Genomic DNA, 17,911 nt, shown 5'->3' with positions numbered 1-17,911 from the left:
GTAAATTTATGTTTAATTTATTTATGTTAAATTTAGTAATTTTTTTTAAATAGTTTTAGTAATTTTCACTTTAATTCAAACATTTTTTATATTTTTATTTATATTTTCAGAATTTCATGTTCAAAATGTATTATTGTTATTATTAATTTGATTATTTATTTATTTATTGGTAATTTTAGTACATTTTAAGTTTTTTTTGCTTTTTTATGTTTATATTTTATTTTTTAGTATTCTTATATATATATATATATATATATATATATATATATATATATATATATTAATAAAATATTAAATTTTTGAATAAATAATGCAAAATAAATTTTATACATTTTTTAAAGCTTTAAAATGTTTCAGCTAGTAGAAATTGCTATAGCTCTCAATTAAAAATGTAAAAATAAAAAAAAATTAAATTAAACGAGAAAAATCACAAAAAAATTAATTTATTAAAAAACTATGTAAAAACAGATTTAGTAGGCTAAAATTGTATTTTTATATGAATTTATATGAACAAACTAAAAAAGAAATTAATTAAAAAACTAGAAATAAATAAATAAATTAGTTAAATAAATAAATAAATAAATGTTCACCATGAAGTTACAGTTATTGAAATTATGGAATTAAATTCTTTATAATTATTTTTATTTAATTATTTTATTTTCATTTCTATTTTCTGTATATTAAAAGTTAGAAAATGAGCAGCTTTGTGATTTATTGTAGAATCTTTATGAATCTGAAATATCTTCAAAAGAAAGAAACGCTGGTTTAGAGCTTATATTTGAAGAGCTGCTGGTTTGAGTCAAACTACAAGTAGATTTGGAGAGGTTTTTCTAGGTTTTAGAAAGGGATTGAGCTCTTCTGTGCTTCTTCTTCCGTCCTCAGGTCTTGAACCTGTTCTTGGCGTTGCTCCTCAGCTCCTTCAGCGCCGACAACCTCTCGGCTCCGGACGAGGACGGCGAAATGAACAACCTGCAGATCGCCATCGCTCGCATCCAGCGCGGCATGCTGTGGCTCCGGCAGGCGCTCTGCGACTTCTTCAACGGGAACTTCAAACGGCGCCGGCAGAAGGCCAAGGAGGCCAAAGCCATGCTGAAGCTGAAGAGACTGAGCCAGCAGGCGCACTGGGCCGAGGGAAACGGGACGGCCGGCGTCATCGAGCGCAGCGGGGAGGACGACAGCTACATGACCAACCCCAACCTCACCATCAGCGTCCCCATCGCGCCCGGAGAGTCCGACGTGGAGTTTCCCGAGGAAGAGGAGGAGGACGAGGACGATGCCAGCGAGAGCTCCGAGGAGGAAGAGGAGCAAGAGGAAACCAAACCGGTGAGTCAACCACACTGAATCCTTACCAGGGTTATTAGAGTTAACTAAAACTATGAACTAAAATAAAATACATAAAAACTAAAATTTATTAAGACTATATAGACGTATTTAAAATGGAACAATAGTGCATAATAGTATATTAATAATACTGAAATAACATATGACATACAATTTAAAACATGGCATAATTTATATGCAATTATTTATATTTATTATAGTTTCTGTTAATATTTTGAATTAGATTTTTTTTTTTCTAGTTTTAATTTTTAGTATTTATATTTTTAGTAATTTTATTTTTTTTCACTTTAATTTTGTCAAGCTAAACAGTATTTTTTTTTCTATTTTTAGTTTTCATGATAATTTTATTTTAATTTTTTTGTAACTTTGTCACTTATTTTTGTCAACTATTTTTAAATATTTACAGTTCTAATGATAATTGTAATTTTTAGTATTTTTTATTTTTAATAATTTTATGTTTTTGTCACTTTAATTTTTGTCAAGCTAAACAAATTTGTTCATGTTTATTTTATTTACATTTTTTGTATTTTTATTTTTGGTCGTTTTAATAATTTTTCACTTTAACTTTGTCAAGCTAAGCAGTTTGTATATTTTTAGTTTTCATATTTATTTTAGTTTTTTTTTGGATTTTTATTTTTGGGAATTTAGTAATTTTAGCACATTTTCACTTTAATTTTGTCAAGCAAAACAGTTTTTAAATTTTCATGTTTATTTTATTAAAATTTTTGATTTTCTTATTTTTGGTAATTTTGCTCATTTTAACACGTTTCACTTAAATTTTTGTCAAGCTAAAAAGTTTTTATATTTTCATTAATTTATTTTTTAAGCATTTTTATTTTTGGTAATTTTAGTAGTTTTAGCACTTTTCACCTGAGTTTTTGTCGAGCTTAAAAGATTTTATATTCTCAGTTTTCATGTTTTTTTTCACTTTAATTTATCAAGCTAGTTTTCATGTTTATTTTATTTTTATTTTTAGTCATTTTTCACTTTAATACTGTCAAGATAAACAGTTTTATATTTTCAGTTTTCATGTTTATTTTAATTTTTAGTATTTTTATTTTTTGTAATGTTAGTAAATTTTAGCACTTTTTACTTAACTATTTATATTTTTATTTTATTTTAATTTTTAGAATTTTTATTTTCAGTAGTTTGACAAATTTTTCACAATGTTTTATAGTTACGGTTTCATTTTAATCTTACTATCTAGTTAATTAATTAATTAATTTATTTTTATTTATTTTTTAGTGATTTTATGTCATGTCCTTTCATAACGTTTTCCCCCCCTCTTAATATTACTATTCATGTTTAATTTATTTTTAGTTTAGTTTTAGTTCAGATTTATTTTTTATTTATTTCCAGCTAATTTTAGTGCTTCCTTTTTATGAAGTTGCTCATCTAATATATATATATATATATATATATATATATTTGATATCGTTTCAGCTAACAAAAATGTTTATAATAGTTTTAGTTATTAATAATAACCCTGTTTTGGTAGACTCAAATCCTAAACCTGCGTACTATTTGATACTTATTTGATCGTGCGGCTTCGAAACGTATTTAATAAAAGACGCTTGTCTTGTGTCTTGTCTCTTGTCTGATGTTGTGGTCTGTCAGATCAAACTGTAAAGTGGATCAGACTTAATGTGGATGTTCATAAGTGTTGTTATGAGACTGGATCTATAATATGCTTTAACACTGATGTTCTCATGAATGTTTGATGTGAGCGATCGTCAGCTTAACGGCACAATAACGCAGCCGCTACCAGTGGTTGACGTTGACTAATCGTATGGGGTTTCTGACAGTCTCGTCACATGTCGAGTCGAGCGGTGAGGTGTTTTTGAGGACAGCTGCGTGCGGATAACGCAATAAACATACAATGGTGTCCAGCTGGCCTCAGATCAGCCGCAGACACGAACGCGGCCTCGTCCGCTCCTGTTAGCGTCTTCCTGTTCGTCTGGCTCTGTTCCTCCAGGCCGTGCGTCTCCGTCTCTTTACCCGGTCAGACGAGGTCGAGCGCAGAGAGACTAATAAGTAGCTCTCAGACCAATGTGAATCGCAGTTATGAACGCCCACTCGCAACTGCTATTTTCTCCTGCGTCTTCATCCAGAGATGTTTTCCCTTCAGCAGACTCAAAAAACACGCATGTCGTGTCTTCGTCGCATGGCACGGACAGATTTATTTGTGCTTCATGTGAACATCAGAACATATTGGCCAAACCGAGTACGAGGCTTGAGGTTAAACACACTGAAACACAGCCTGCGGTCCAGCATATGTGTGTGTGTGAGAAATCAACAGATTGAAGTGCATGAACAGATGAGTTATTATAAACAACTTTTCATGAAATTCATACAACGGTACAGTATATATAGTGGATATATATGTGTGGTGTGTGTGTAGATATATATATGAGATTCTATTATGTTTTTATGTTTATATATGTGTATTTTAAATATTTTTAATTGTAATTTTGTAATTTTTAATATTTTATTTTTAATATTTCTGTTTTTTTAATATTTGTATGTGTATATATATATATATATATATATATATATAATTTCAATTTTCCTTTTAATATTTTATTCATGTTTTATTTTTTAATTAATTTAGAAGTATTTTATTAATACTAAAAATAATTGAGCAATTTTTTATATTGTTTTTAAATTTCTGATTTTAAATATTTTAATGTTTTATTATTTAATGTTGCAATAATTTTTAATAATACAAAATAATTTTCTGTTTTCATTTTAATTGTACTTTTAGCCATTTTGTTGTGTTTTCGTCATTATTATTATTATTATTATTATTTGTATTTTTTTAATGTCTATTTAATTTTTATTATATTTTATTATTTTATTATTATTATATTTTATTTTATTTTATTTCATTTTATCAACTCTATTACTACTATAGCTGAAATAAACAAGTTTTTTTTCATATTTAATTTAATTTCAATTCACATTATTTTATTTTATTTTTTATTAAAAAAAGTTATTTTTTCCTATTTAATTTTATTTCAGTTAACATTATTTTATTTTATTTTATTTTTCCATTTAACTATAATAACTGTGGACCTGCTATAGCTGAAATAAATAATAGTAATAATAATTTTAGTTAAATTTGCGTGTTTAATTTTAGTTCAGCTAACATTTTTTTATTTTATTTTATTATTTTTTATGTTATTTTATTTATTTTTTTTCCATTTAACTATAACTCTAGTCTGAAATAAAACAAAATCATGTTTTATTTTGTTTTGTTTTATTTTATTTTATTATAATTTTTATTATTATTTTATTAAAAAAAAAAAAAGAAAAACTTTTTTCATGTGTAATTTTTTACATTATTTTATTTTATTTCTATTTTTTATTTTATTATTATTTTTTTAATTTTATTTATTTATTTTTATTTTATTTTATTAGTTCCAGTTAACTATAATAACTCCAGTCCAGTTTGTGGTCATTCTCAGACCGCTGAAAGCCTGACAAACTCTTCAACAGCGAGGCATTTATTAATCGCCAGATCAATTAGACTCAAAGGCATTCTGACCGAAAAGTGCGTGTGATTTCCATTACTTGCGGATCTTTATTCTCTAAGTGCTTTTCCCACGTCCTGACAGGCAGCGACCCGTAAGTGACTGAGATCCTGTCTGTGTTCCAGATGAATCTGGGCCGAGACGTTCGGCTCGGGTTGTAGTGGCGCACCTGTGTCGAAGGAGTTAGTTTCGTCTCTTTAATCTTTCACTACACCTGCTCTACCTCATTCTGTCCATCTTTTATCTTTTCGTTTAGCTGTTCTTTTATCTTGCGCCGCACCTGTCCTCTCCCGCTCGATCTTTCGCCGTCCTTTCTCTCGTATCTCGTGTCGTTTTTCTCTCCCGGCACAGATTATGTGGGTTTCCCCAAATCACAAACGCACTGTAAAAGCTTGGTAATAGTCTGTAAGTTTTTCTCTCTGTAATCGTCAGGGATGTGGGAAGCACATGAGGATGTTTGTTCAACGTTTTCCACCTCAGAACAGCTTCTATTTCTGGCGTCATTAATAGGGATCGTTCTGCTTTCTATATAAACACTGTGTCAGAGTGACGCAGACGCCCCGGAGACTTTCATTATTACACTGTACATTTGCATTTCCTCAACATTTGCATTTTCATTTTATAGCTCTGCACTCCTACTGTATGACAACTACTGACTCAATTGTGCCTGGTGTTATTTTTTAGGAAATTAATAAGGCATTTTTATTTGTTACAATACTAATATTAGTTTATCTGTTTTGTTTGTTTATTTATAAATATGTATAGGTATACTAATATTAATATCTTTTTTGTTTGTTTATTTGTAGATAGATAGATAGATATTTTTATTTATGTATTTATTTTGACATACTAACAGTAATATACAATTAATTATTTATAGGTATACTAATATTTATTCATTTATTTATTTAATTAATTATTTATTTATTTATAGGTATAAAATGCTAATATGCATCTGTTTATTTATACATATACTAATATTAATGTCGATTTGTTTATAGACATTCTAATGCAAATATTTATTGCCTGAATGATTAATATAATAATGCTAATATACATTTATTTATAGGTAATATATGTTTATTTATTGGAATACCTTTTTTATTTATTTATTTATTTATTCATGTGGATAAATAATATGGATCTGTTTATTTATTCATATACTAATCTACGTTTGTTCGTGGACATTCTAATACAAATAGTCATTTATTGAATGACTGATATAATAATACTAATATAATATTTTTTAGTTATTTACTGGTGTTCTAATATATGTTTATCTATTGGAATACCTTTTTTATTTATACAAAAAAAATTATTTATAGGTATAAAATGTTAATATGGATTTGTTTATTCATCTATATACTAATATTAATCTACCTTTGTTTGTTTGTTAATAAACACTCTAATATAATAGTTATTTATTGTCTGACTGACTGATTGATTGATTGATTGATATAATACTAATAAACTAGTATTTATTTATTAATTTATTGTCATATAAACAGTAATATACTTGTATTTAATTATTTATAGGTATACTAATATTTATTTATTTATTTACAGTAATACAAATACTAACATATATTAAATATTGATAAGTATACTAATATTTATTTATGCTATTTATTTATTTATTTATAGATAGATAGATTTCTGTATTTATGTATGTATGGTGCCATTATTTAAATTTCATTCCCATTTCATCTCGCTGACTCATTTGTGTTGTTATTTTAAGGGATTTGTTGTAGGAGCGTGTGACGTGTGGTTTTGTGTTCGCGCGGTTGGTTTTCGCAGCGCTGTAATGTCAGAGCATCGCCGCTGGGCTCTGAGTCGACAGGATCACACCTGAATCACTGCACACAGCAGACAGACAAACACAAGCAGACACACACATGACCCAACATCAACATCACACACATCACATCAAACCTGAGCACTGCACGCTCACCTGAAGAAGCCTCACGGCTTCAAGTTAACCACCATACAAAATGCATTGTGACACAAATGCAGCTGTTGGGGTTTGAGTTGAAAACTTTTGAACAGAATAAAGCTGTGTACATTTTTCATATTTTGCCTAAATTTCATATTTTTTTCATTTAGTACTGCCCTTCAGAGGCTACAGAAGATACTGATGTGTTCTTCAGAAGACAAAATAACTTGTGTCTAAGTCTCTGTCTATGAGTGTTTATGAGTGTCTCTGTGTGTCTCTTGTCTGTCTCTGTGTATTAGTGTATGTCTCCGAGTGCCTCTGTGTGTTTGAATTTGTCTCTGTATGTCTCTGAGTGTTTATTGTTGGTCTCTGTATGTTTTTGTGAGTCTCTGAGTGTCTGTTGTTTGTCTCTGTGTATTAGTGTGTGTCTCTGAGTGTCTCTGTGTGTTTGAATTTGTCTCTGTATGTCTCTTGTTGGTCTCTGTATGTTTGTGTGGGTCTGTTGTTTGTCTCGGTGTGTTTGTGTGGGTCTCTGTATGTCTCTGTGAGTGTCTCTGTGTGTCTGTGAGTGTTTCTCCGAGTGTGTTTGAATTTGTCTCTGTATGTTTCTGAGTGTCTCTTGTTGGTCTCTGTACGTTTGTGTGGGTGTCTGTATGTCTCGGTGAGTGTCTCTGTGTGTCTATGAGTGTTTATGAGTGTCTCTGTGTGTCTCTTGTTTGTCTCTGTGTATTAGTATGTGTCTCTGAATGTCTCTGTGTGTTTGAATTTGTCTCTGTATGTCTCTGAGTGTCTCTTGTTGGTCTCTGTATGTTTGTGTGGGTCTCTGAGTGTCTGTTGTTTGTCTCTGTGTATTAGTGTGTGTCTCCGAGTGTCTCTGTGTGTTTGAATTTGTCTCTGTATGTCTCTGAGTGTCTCTTGTTGGTCTCTGTATGTTTGTGTGGGTCTCTGAGTGTCTGTTGTTTGTCTCTGTGTATTAGTGTGTGTCTCCGAGTGTCTCTGTGTGTTTGAATTTGTCTCTGTATGTCTCTTGTTGGTCTCTGTATATTTGTGTGGGTCTGTTGTTTGTCTCTGTGTGTTTGTGTGGATCTCTGTATGTCTCTGTGAGTGTCTCTGTGTGTCTATGAGTGTTTCTCCGAGTGTGTTTGAATTTGTCTCTGTATGTTTCTGAGTGTCTCTTGTTGGTCTCTGTATGTTTGTGTGGGTGTCTGTATGTCTATGAGTGTTTATGAGTGTCTCTGTGTGTCTCTTGTTTGTCTCTGTGTGTTAGTGTGGGTCTCCGAGTGTCTCTGTGTGTTTGAATTTGTCCCTAAATGTCTCTGAGTGTCTCTTGTTGGTCTCTGTATGTTTGTGTGGGTCTCTGTTTGTCTCTGAATGTCTCAGCGCATCTCTGTGTATCTGTTCTAGTGATTCTTCAGAGAAGGCCTGAGCTTGTTCTGAGAAACGGCTTGTAGTTCAAACTCTGATGACCCATAATTTGCCAGAATTAGACGCATTTGTTCTTCTGCCTGCTTGCACATTGCTCTACTTGTGCCAGGTGTGATTCCTACTTTTGGACTTTGTGATGATTTAGACATTTATATGATTACATCATCTGCATATTGCATCAGAGAAAAAAGCACGGCACTGTTCATTTGCAAATAACAAACCTGATTTTTTTTTTTTCAAATTGCATTTTAAATGGCAATTGTTATCAGAAAAAACACAATTAGTTTTTTTTTTCCACAAATTGTGCAGATTATTAGTGGCTAAGCATCATTGTATCCATTGCCATTCTTATTTTTCTTCTTCTTCCTTTTCTGTTTCTTCTTCCGCTCTGGAGTCTATGGCAGCCCATAGAACCGTTTGTGGGAAAGTTGTGTAATTTGGCACACTGATAGAGGACAGTCTCAACATTAAACATAGCAAGTTTCGAGTCTCTAACTCAAACTCACTAGCGCCACCATGTGTCCAAAATTTAACTTGTTTATGCTAATAAATTTTGATTGAACGCCAAAAAATCGTAAGGCTTAGATTTTTCGCTATTTTTAATAGTTAAAAAAACTCCTTTTTTTAACTCGTCCTAGACGGTTTGTCTGATTTTCACCAAAATTGGCTTAGATCATCTTCAGACCTTGCTGGCAAAAAAGTTCAAACCGTTCTCAAATAACGCGAACGAATTTGACAAAAATCACGTGAAAATGGACGTGAGGCTATATCTCTGCAACGGTTTGGCATATTGAGACCAAACTTGGTGTGCGTTATAACAAGCATGACCTATCAGAATCTGATTCTGATTCTGATTACTAAGACTACCTGCAATGCTTTGGCACAGTGCCACGTAGTGGTCAGGAGGTATGAAAAATGGATATTTTTGCTTATATCTTCTCAATGGTTTGGCCAAACATCACAACACTGGTCTCTTTAGATTTGATGGACCATGCTGAGTCAAATCATACCCAACATTTTGGGTGTCGGCCATTTTGAATTTTGTAATAAAATGTTGTATTTTCTGAACGCATTAATGTAGCGCTATGAAACTTGGTATGTAACTTTGGCACCATGCCCTCACAGCACTCAAAAAGTTTAGGAGCAGCGCCACCTTGTGGACAAAAGTTATAAAGAAATTTCAAAAAATGCTAATAACATTTGATTAAATTGGCCTATTGTAATGAAAATCAATATATTCCTTGCGTCATGCCGAGAACTTCGATACCAATTATGCCAAAATTGGCCCAACTTCCTGTCCACCATTTTGATTAATATTGAAAACCTACTTTTTCAAACTCCTCCTAGACTGTAGGCCCGATTTTCACCAAATTTAACTCTGATTATCTTCAGGCCATGCTGGCAACAAGATATGAATTTCGTGTTGATATACAAAATGGTTTTTGTTTAACACATCAATGAATTTGCTGGAAAGATGCCGAACTGCATCTGAGGCTGTATCTCTGCAAAGCACTGACATATTTACACCAAACTTTGTATGTGCCATTGTCACCTCACACTGAACACACCATATCATTTTGGTAACAGCGCAACCTATTGGTCAGAAGTAATACACCATTCATTAAACATTAATAATGAAATTTCCAAAAAAAAAATGCTAATAACTTTTGTTTCCATTAGCCTATTGCAATGAATGGTCTCAAAATATTCCTTGGGCCATACCGACAACATACATACAGATTATACCATAGTTGGCCAAACTTCCTGTCTGCCATTTTGATTTATGTTGATAACCTACTTTTTCAAACTCCTCCTAGGCCGTTCATCCGATTTTCACCAAAATTGAGTCTGACACAAAGTTATGGATTTTGTGCCGATTGACGAAACCGTTTTTGCATAGCAATGCAACAAATTTAAGCCATGATGTCAAAATGACTCTCTGGCTTTATCTCTGCGAAGCTTTGACATATTGACACCAAACTTTGTGTGTGTCATTGTCATATCACACTAAACACACCACATCGATTTGATAACAGCGCCACCTATTGGTCAAAAGTGCTAACCCATTAAATCACATTACTAATGGTTATTTTTATGATTTTTCACCTGTTTTGACTATAGTCATTCTTAAATGGCTTCAATTACTCATTGCTTCAGTTGCTCTGATGCTTGCTTGCCTTGTGCTTGGCCCCGTAATTGCTGCTATATTTATTATTATTATTATTTTCAGTAATAGCAGTATTTCGTAGCCAAATTGTATAGGGAAAACACAAAAATTCCCAAACCATGCAACCCTAGTAGAAAATGCATGACAATGTTTACATCTTGTGTTCATAAGCACGGCTCAGACAGACAGACGACAGTCAGTCAGACAGATCAGATCTCAGGTTTGTCCGGTAAACAAGTAATAACGCGGTATGGATGTGTCCTACATCCTGGCTCTAATGGCATCATGTGATTCGATTGTGTTATTGATGTGTTTGTGTGTGACTGACGGACGTCGGCTCTCGGCAGGTGGAAGCGAAGTTTTGGGATTCGGTTTTTATTGACGCTCATTCGCTTCGGTCTCTGTCGAATCAGCGTGATTAGACGGCCGCTCCGCTGATGGCACTCAACCGGCTCTGATTTCATTAGATTCCAGCGCCGAATGCCACACGGAGGCTCTCATAGGCCTGCGGGAGGTTATTTATAGGGCTTTTGTGACCGGTTTGCAGCGCTGGGATTCCTCGCACGCTGTTGTGGACCACATGCAAACTTGAGTTTGCGTGCAAGACGAACAAAGCTGCATGCTAATGGGCCGTCACACTTTCTGACACTGACAAAACGCAGCGGTATTGATGATGTAATGCTGAGCTCATTACCTGTTTACTGAGTGCTCAGAAAAAACGGATCATATTCCACTTCGGTTTCATCTGATTGTACAATTGCCGTGAAAATCAGCCCTGAAGCATCAGTATGAGTGTCTGTAATTGGAGTATGGTTGCGTTTATTGTCAGTAGACTACTGAATGACAGCTGCGTGATTTAGGAAATGCTGATAGGTCAGTGTGTTTAAGGACTGCTGGATAGATGTTAAAATCTGATGTTAGGAGAGAGTGGAAGGTAAATTAGGTTAGAGTGATATGGGCAAGCTAGTATAACATAACTGCTTTTGTGTTCTTCTTGCTTCACTTTTTTTTTTTTTTGGAAAAAAGCCTGGAAATGCCCAGAGCTGTGATTCCCAAAAGATTGCAACCCTAAATAGATTGTAGAGGAAAAACCAGGTCGCATTTCACCTTTAAATCAAGAAAAAAAAGGTTGCATTAATACTCCATTTGGCACCAAGAATTGTTTTTAAATGACTATGAATTTTTTGTTGCATTGTAACATGACAATTAAGCACAGTTTTCGCTAAAAGAAAAAAAAAACACAATCAACAAATTAATTAAATATTTTAAACATTTTTTTTTAATTTGGCAAAAATTAAAATGTGTAAAATATTTATAAAAACCACAAAATCAAGATAAAATGTTGCGTTTTTCTTTGCACAAAGAAGCTTGTTTTTGTAACAGTTAATTTTTATTTTATTTTATTTTTTTGCATGACAAGGTTGCATTAATATTTAATTTGGCACAATGAATATTAGTTTTGTTTTTTTTTTTTTAAATGACCATGAATTTCTTGATGCATTGTAAAATTATTTTCATGATACAAAAAATGTATTTAAATATGTAAGCAATTTACATTTAATTCAAACTCAAATTAAAATGTGTAAAGTATTTATAAAGACAGCAAAATCAAGAAAAAACATTGCATTTCATTTTGCATATGAAGAATATGAAGCATGTTTTTATGCCAATTACTTTTTGTTTTTTTGCATGACAAGGTTGCATTAATATTTTATTTAGTGCCAAGATTTTTTTTTATGATCTTTAATTATTTGTTTTAAATTGTATAACCAAAAAAAAAAAAAGTTAAAAAATGTAGATTTTTTTGTGTAGTTAAACTTTTGACAGCCCTTTATTAATTTAATTTAGTATAAATTAAAATGTGTGAAGTATTTTTATCATAATGAATATTTATGTATTCTAAGTATCAAAACTAATATTTTGCATTTAAAGTAGTATGAATTTGGAAGAAAAATGTGCTTAATTATCATGAAAATAATTTAAACATGCAATATTTATTTGTTTACTTGCCTAATATTATTTAACTTAATTTTATTCTAAAATTGCGACCTTGGGTATGCTCATTCAATATTTTTGGTTCATTTTCCTTAAAGAGAAAGACATTTTAAATGCGTATTCTGTCTCCATGTTTAGAAGTAACTAGCATATAAACCTCTCAGTCTAATAGACATGAAGTACAAGCCACAAAACACCAGTTTTACTTTCACAGGTCTGTAATGTTTGTTCCTGCGTCTCATATTCTCTCAGTTGTTTCTCTTGTGTGGAACAATAGAGCAGCGGTGAAGCATGCGATCATTGTGTGGTCTTTTTATCGTCCTGTGGAAGCCGTGGGCCGGTCTGGTGTTAAATTTCATTGGACACCCACATGAGCGATCACTCACACACACACACACACACACACACACACACACACACACACACACACCTCAGCGCTCCACTTAGCATGAGCTTCCTCTCATTTGAAGAGACGTGATGATGGACTGAGTGTGTCACAGTTTGACAAGAAAACGAAAGTTGCACCTGGAGACACGCGAACCTCTGAATACCAGAATAAATCACTGCCGCACTGAACCGACTGGAATCACACACACATTCATGATGCTTTCAACACTTGATTGTTCTGACAAATTGTGCATTCAGAATAGTAACCTTTGACCACATTTATAAAACTTGCTTGTTATCAATTCCAAACTATTTTAGACATTACATCAAGCCAGTTTACAAATCAGGCTGATTAATATGTAAATCATAAGTCATTGGTCGGGAGATCTGATTGGTTCTCTTGGTTTTCAGAGAGACGACACCAGCCTATCAGAGGGCAGCACAATTGATCTCAGGAAACCTGGCGAGGAAGAGGACGAATACTCTGAGATGGCCGAAGAGGCCATGGATCCGGAAAACTGCTTTCCTGACGGTGCGTAAAGCAACATATTCAACTTACAGCTGCAGTATTTACTCTGATGATCAATAATATTGATTCATTCCTAAATTGTACAACACTAACCACTCAATAAAACACAAAAAAGTTGAGTTACAGATGTAAAAATCAGAGATTTTTCCTTTCATTTCTATTTTAAAATAGAACTATGATCTATAATTACAAAAAAAAAAAAATATATATATATATATATATATATATTTTTTTTTTTTTTTTTATATATATATATATATATATATATATATATATATATATATATATATATATATATATATATATATATAATTTTTTCTATTAATTTTTGTTTATATATATATATCTTGTATGTTTACATTATTTTTATGATCAGTTAACACATTATCCCCAATTTCATGTGGAGTATTTATTTTTTGCAATACATACATTACTAAATTTAATTTATGTTGATTTTAAATACTTAATTACAAAAAAATCGTAACTTTCTGTTGTAAATTTTGTGAGTGGGTGTATATATATATATATATATTTTTTTTTTTCATGATCAACTAATCCATTGTTCCCCAAATTCACATTACTTTCATGCAAAAAATTATAAATATTTATTCATTTTGATAAATACTTTACAATTTTAAACTTATGCTCAATTTAACTATTTAATTTAAAAAAATCTTAAATTTAAAATCTTAATTTTATATATTTATTAATTTTTTAAACATTTTACACATTTTAATTTATGCTCAATTAAACTAATTTAAAAAAAAAACTTACATTTTTGCTGTTTTTTTTAAAATACAGTAATTTACAGTTTTTTTTGTTTAGCAATTACATTTAATTGCAAAAAAATCTTTAATTTTCTTTTCTTAATTTGTATTTTTATATGTACTTTGCAAATTCAGATTACATGAATGCAAAAATATATATTCATTTTACACATTTATTCATTTTGTAAATACACATTTTCATTTATGCTCAATTAAACTATTTATTTTTTTAAAAATGTATTTTTTTGCTGTCATTTTTTTAGGAAATGCAGTAATTTACAGATTATTTTAACTTAGCAATTATATTTAATTACAAAAAAAATCTTAATTTCCTGTTCTTAATTTGTACGTTTATATGTAATTTTTCAAATTCAAATGACATTAATGCAAAAATATATATTAATTTTATATATTTAATCATTTTATGAATACATCACACATTTTCATTTATGCTAAATTAAATGGTTTAATTGCAGAACATCTTAATTGTCTGGTATTGATGTTTTTATGTTTATATATGTTTATTAAAAACACAAATATGTATTTATTATGATAAATACTTTACAACATGTAATCTGTGATTAATTAAAACATTAAATTACCAAAAAAAAAAAAAAAAAAAAAACATTCTTTGCCGCTGTTAATTTTTTTTTTAGGAAATAAAGCAATATATAGAAATATTTGGCTGAACCTTTCTTGCACCTATGTCTTTTTCCAGACTTTTAAATATGTTTTTCTGCACGAGAAGCTATAATGTCATAATTAATTTCAGATCTGGTAGATTTAATTCATAGATTTGTTTGTGGATTTTTTTTTTTTAATTCTAACGGAAAAAATGCATGGAAAAGTGTGAGACGTTTGCAGGTGTTTTCTGAGGACGGTGGCAGACGTCAGAGTCACGTGTGTCGGTCATGATCCTCCTGTTTACCCTCGTTTTGAAGTGGAGGTGATTTGATATAAAACATTAACCAATGAACTGACATTTAAAAGGGCAATGGGGCATTAAATTGAATGTCCTGTGTCAGCAAAGATTTGAAAAGGCCCGTCAGAGACGAAATGGTCCTGTGTTAATTTGATGATGACTGACTCTCCATATTCAATGCATCGACCCGCCGGTCCAGTCAAATGCATCCCAACATGCAAAAAAACGCTGATCTGAACGCTGGGAGCCCATGAGATGTCAGCTGCGTTTGGACATCGATGGGAAGCACTTTGACTCGTGCCATGATGATACCTGCTGTTAGAGTTTGGTACAATTAAAGAGTGCAGTTATTTATCCCATTTATCAGTCAAGTATGATACTGAAGGGCTGCTTTAGTGTTTATACGTGTTTTGAACACAAACTGATCAGTGTCAGTCAAAAATGACGCTAAACCAGCCTAATTATTGAGAGCTAATTGTTCAGACGGTTGTTTTGCACATGGGTCCAAATTTTACAACTGTGAAAAAGAAGTGTTCTAATTCCAAAGACTGTGTTTTTGTAGTGCATTTCAAATCTAAAAAGAAGTATATTTTTGGAGAAAAAAAAAAACTATACTTGCAGATAATATATTAATAAAATAAGCATGTTTTAGCATGTTTTCTGAATGATTTAACACATTGTTAGCATATTTTGTATGTTTCTAGCGTGATATAACAAGTTGCATATTTTATCATATTGCTAGCATGTTTTAACAAGTTACAAGCATGTTTTAGCATGTTTCTTGAACAATTTAGCACACTGCAAACATATTTTATGTTTCTAGCATGATTTAACAAGTTGTTAGTATGTTGATAGCGTGAATTAGCATGTTTCTAGTGTGTTTTAGCATTTGGCTAGCATGTTTTATCATGTTGTTAGCAAGTTTTAACAAGTTACAAGCAAGTTTTAGCATGTTTCATGCATGATTTAGCACATTGCTAGCTATTTTGTATGTTTCTAGCATAATTTAACAAGTTGATAGCATGAATTAGCATGATTCTAGCATGATTAAGCATATTGCAAGCATATTTTATCATATTGCTAGCATGTTTTAACAAGTTACAAGGATGTTTTAGCATGTTTCTTGAACGATTTAGCACATTGCAAACATATTTTATGTTTCTAGCATGATTTAACAAGTTGTTAGTATGTTGATAGCGTGAATTAGCATGTTTCTAGCATAATTTAGCATATTGCTAGCATGTTTTATCATGTTTTTAGCATGTTTTAACAAGTTACAAGCATGTTTTAACATGTTTCATGCATGATTTAACACATTGCTAGCTATTTTGTATGTTTGTGGCATAATTTAACAAGTTGATAGCATGAATTAGCAGGTTTCTAGCATGGTATAGCATATTGCTAGCATATTTGATCAGCCAGCATGTTTTAACAAGTTACAAGCATGTTTTAGCATGTTTGTAACATGATTTAGCACATTGCTAGCATATTTTGCATATTTATCTAGTTTCTAGCATGTTTTAACATGCTGTTGGAATTAAACATGTTGCTAGCATGATTTAACACACTGCTAGCATCCTTTAGTGCATTGCAAGCATGTTTTAACAAGTTGCTAACATGTTGATAGCATGAATTAGCATGTTTCTAGTATGATTTAGCACATTGCTAGCATATTTTTGCATGTTGCTGCCATGTTTTAACATACTGTTAGAATTTAACATGTTGCTAGCATGATTTAGCACATTGCTAGCATATTTTTGCATGTTTCTAACGTTTTAACAAGTTGCTAACATGTTGATAGCATGAATTAGCATGTTTCTAGTATGATTTAGCACATTGCTAGCATATTTTTGCATGTTGCTGGCATGTTTTAACATGCTATTGGAATTTTTGCTAGTATGATTTAACACACTGCTAGCATACTTTAGTGCATTGTTAGTATGTTTTAACAAGTTGCTAACATGTGTTAACATGCTGTTAGAATTTAGCATGTTGCTAGCATGAACATTTTTAGCCTGTCTATGTTTCATAGACAAAATTATGAATTATGAAAAAAAAAAACATAAAATGTACTTAAATGGGTTAAAAACATTAAGTTGTGTTTAATTTTACATTTAAACTAGACGAGTAAACTGATGACAGTGGTAGCATGTTTCTAGTATGTTTTACCACATTGCTAGGTTATGTTGCTAACATGTTTCTAACATTTATACATTGCTAGCATCCTTTAGCACATTGCTAGCATCCTTTAGCATATTCTTAGCATGACTGATTTAGCATGTTGCTAGCATGTTTTGGCAAGATTTTAGTGTGTTTTATCATATTTTTTAGCATGACTGATTTAGCATGTTCCTAGCATCTTCTAGCATGCTAGTAGAAAGATTTAGCATGTTGCTAACATGATTTATAGCATACTTTAACTAAATTATGTTTTATGAAAATACATATAAAATGTACTTAAGTGGGTAAAAAAAAACCTTTATTATAGTTTTTAATATAAATTTAAACTAATACATTTTTATGGAAATTACAAACATTAAAGTGTCTAAAAAATGAAATTCAGTTTGCATTTAAATATGCTCATATTTCCTTTTAATTCTTTTTAAAAGTATCCTAAAGTGTGCTTCTTTTTCTCAAGGGTGTCTTTATGTTCTGTGTAATTGCTCTGTTAAGTAAGAGTTCATTCTGAGAAACAACCAACATCTGTCATACAGTACGTGTGTGTGTGTGTGTGACAAAAATGTTACACAACCATTTCCGTGTGCCTCCAATCTGCACTTTATAAGCTGTCGACTTCATTGCCGCGCGGCAGCAAACAATCAGATCGCTGCGCAGGGCAGCCCGTGAACGGCCGTCTGTTTGAAGGAGTGAATGATTTATGGCAAATGAGCTGCCATGTATTTCCTCTGATA

General features: G+C 31.5%; 1 protein-coding gene across 2 annotated transcripts in view; it reads left to right on the top strand.

Moving 5' to 3' along the window:
* scn5lab (sodium channel, voltage gated, type V-like, alpha b) overlaps positions 1-17,911 on the top strand; it is a 187,696-nt gene that overhangs the window by 132,590 nt on the left and 37,195 nt on the right. For both annotated transcript variants that reach the window (XM_051098619.1, XM_051098620.1), the window contains 2 exons: positions 883-1,323; positions 13,193-13,313. In XM_051098619.1, coding sequence (XP_050954576.1) covers positions 883-1,323; positions 13,193-13,313 — 562 coding nt within the window. The remainder of the gene's footprint in view (positions 1-882; positions 1,324-13,192; positions 13,314-17,911) is intronic.

This window comes from Labeo rohita, chromosome 24 (genome assembly GCF_022985175.1).
Source record: "Labeo rohita strain BAU-BD-2019 chromosome 24, IGBB_LRoh.1.0, whole genome shotgun sequence".
Classification (NCBI taxonomy): Eukaryota; Metazoa; Chordata; class Actinopteri; order Cypriniformes; family Cyprinidae; genus Labeo; species Labeo rohita.
Note: the sequence above shows the minus strand (reverse complement) of the source record. Positions and strands in the feature narration are given on the sequence as shown.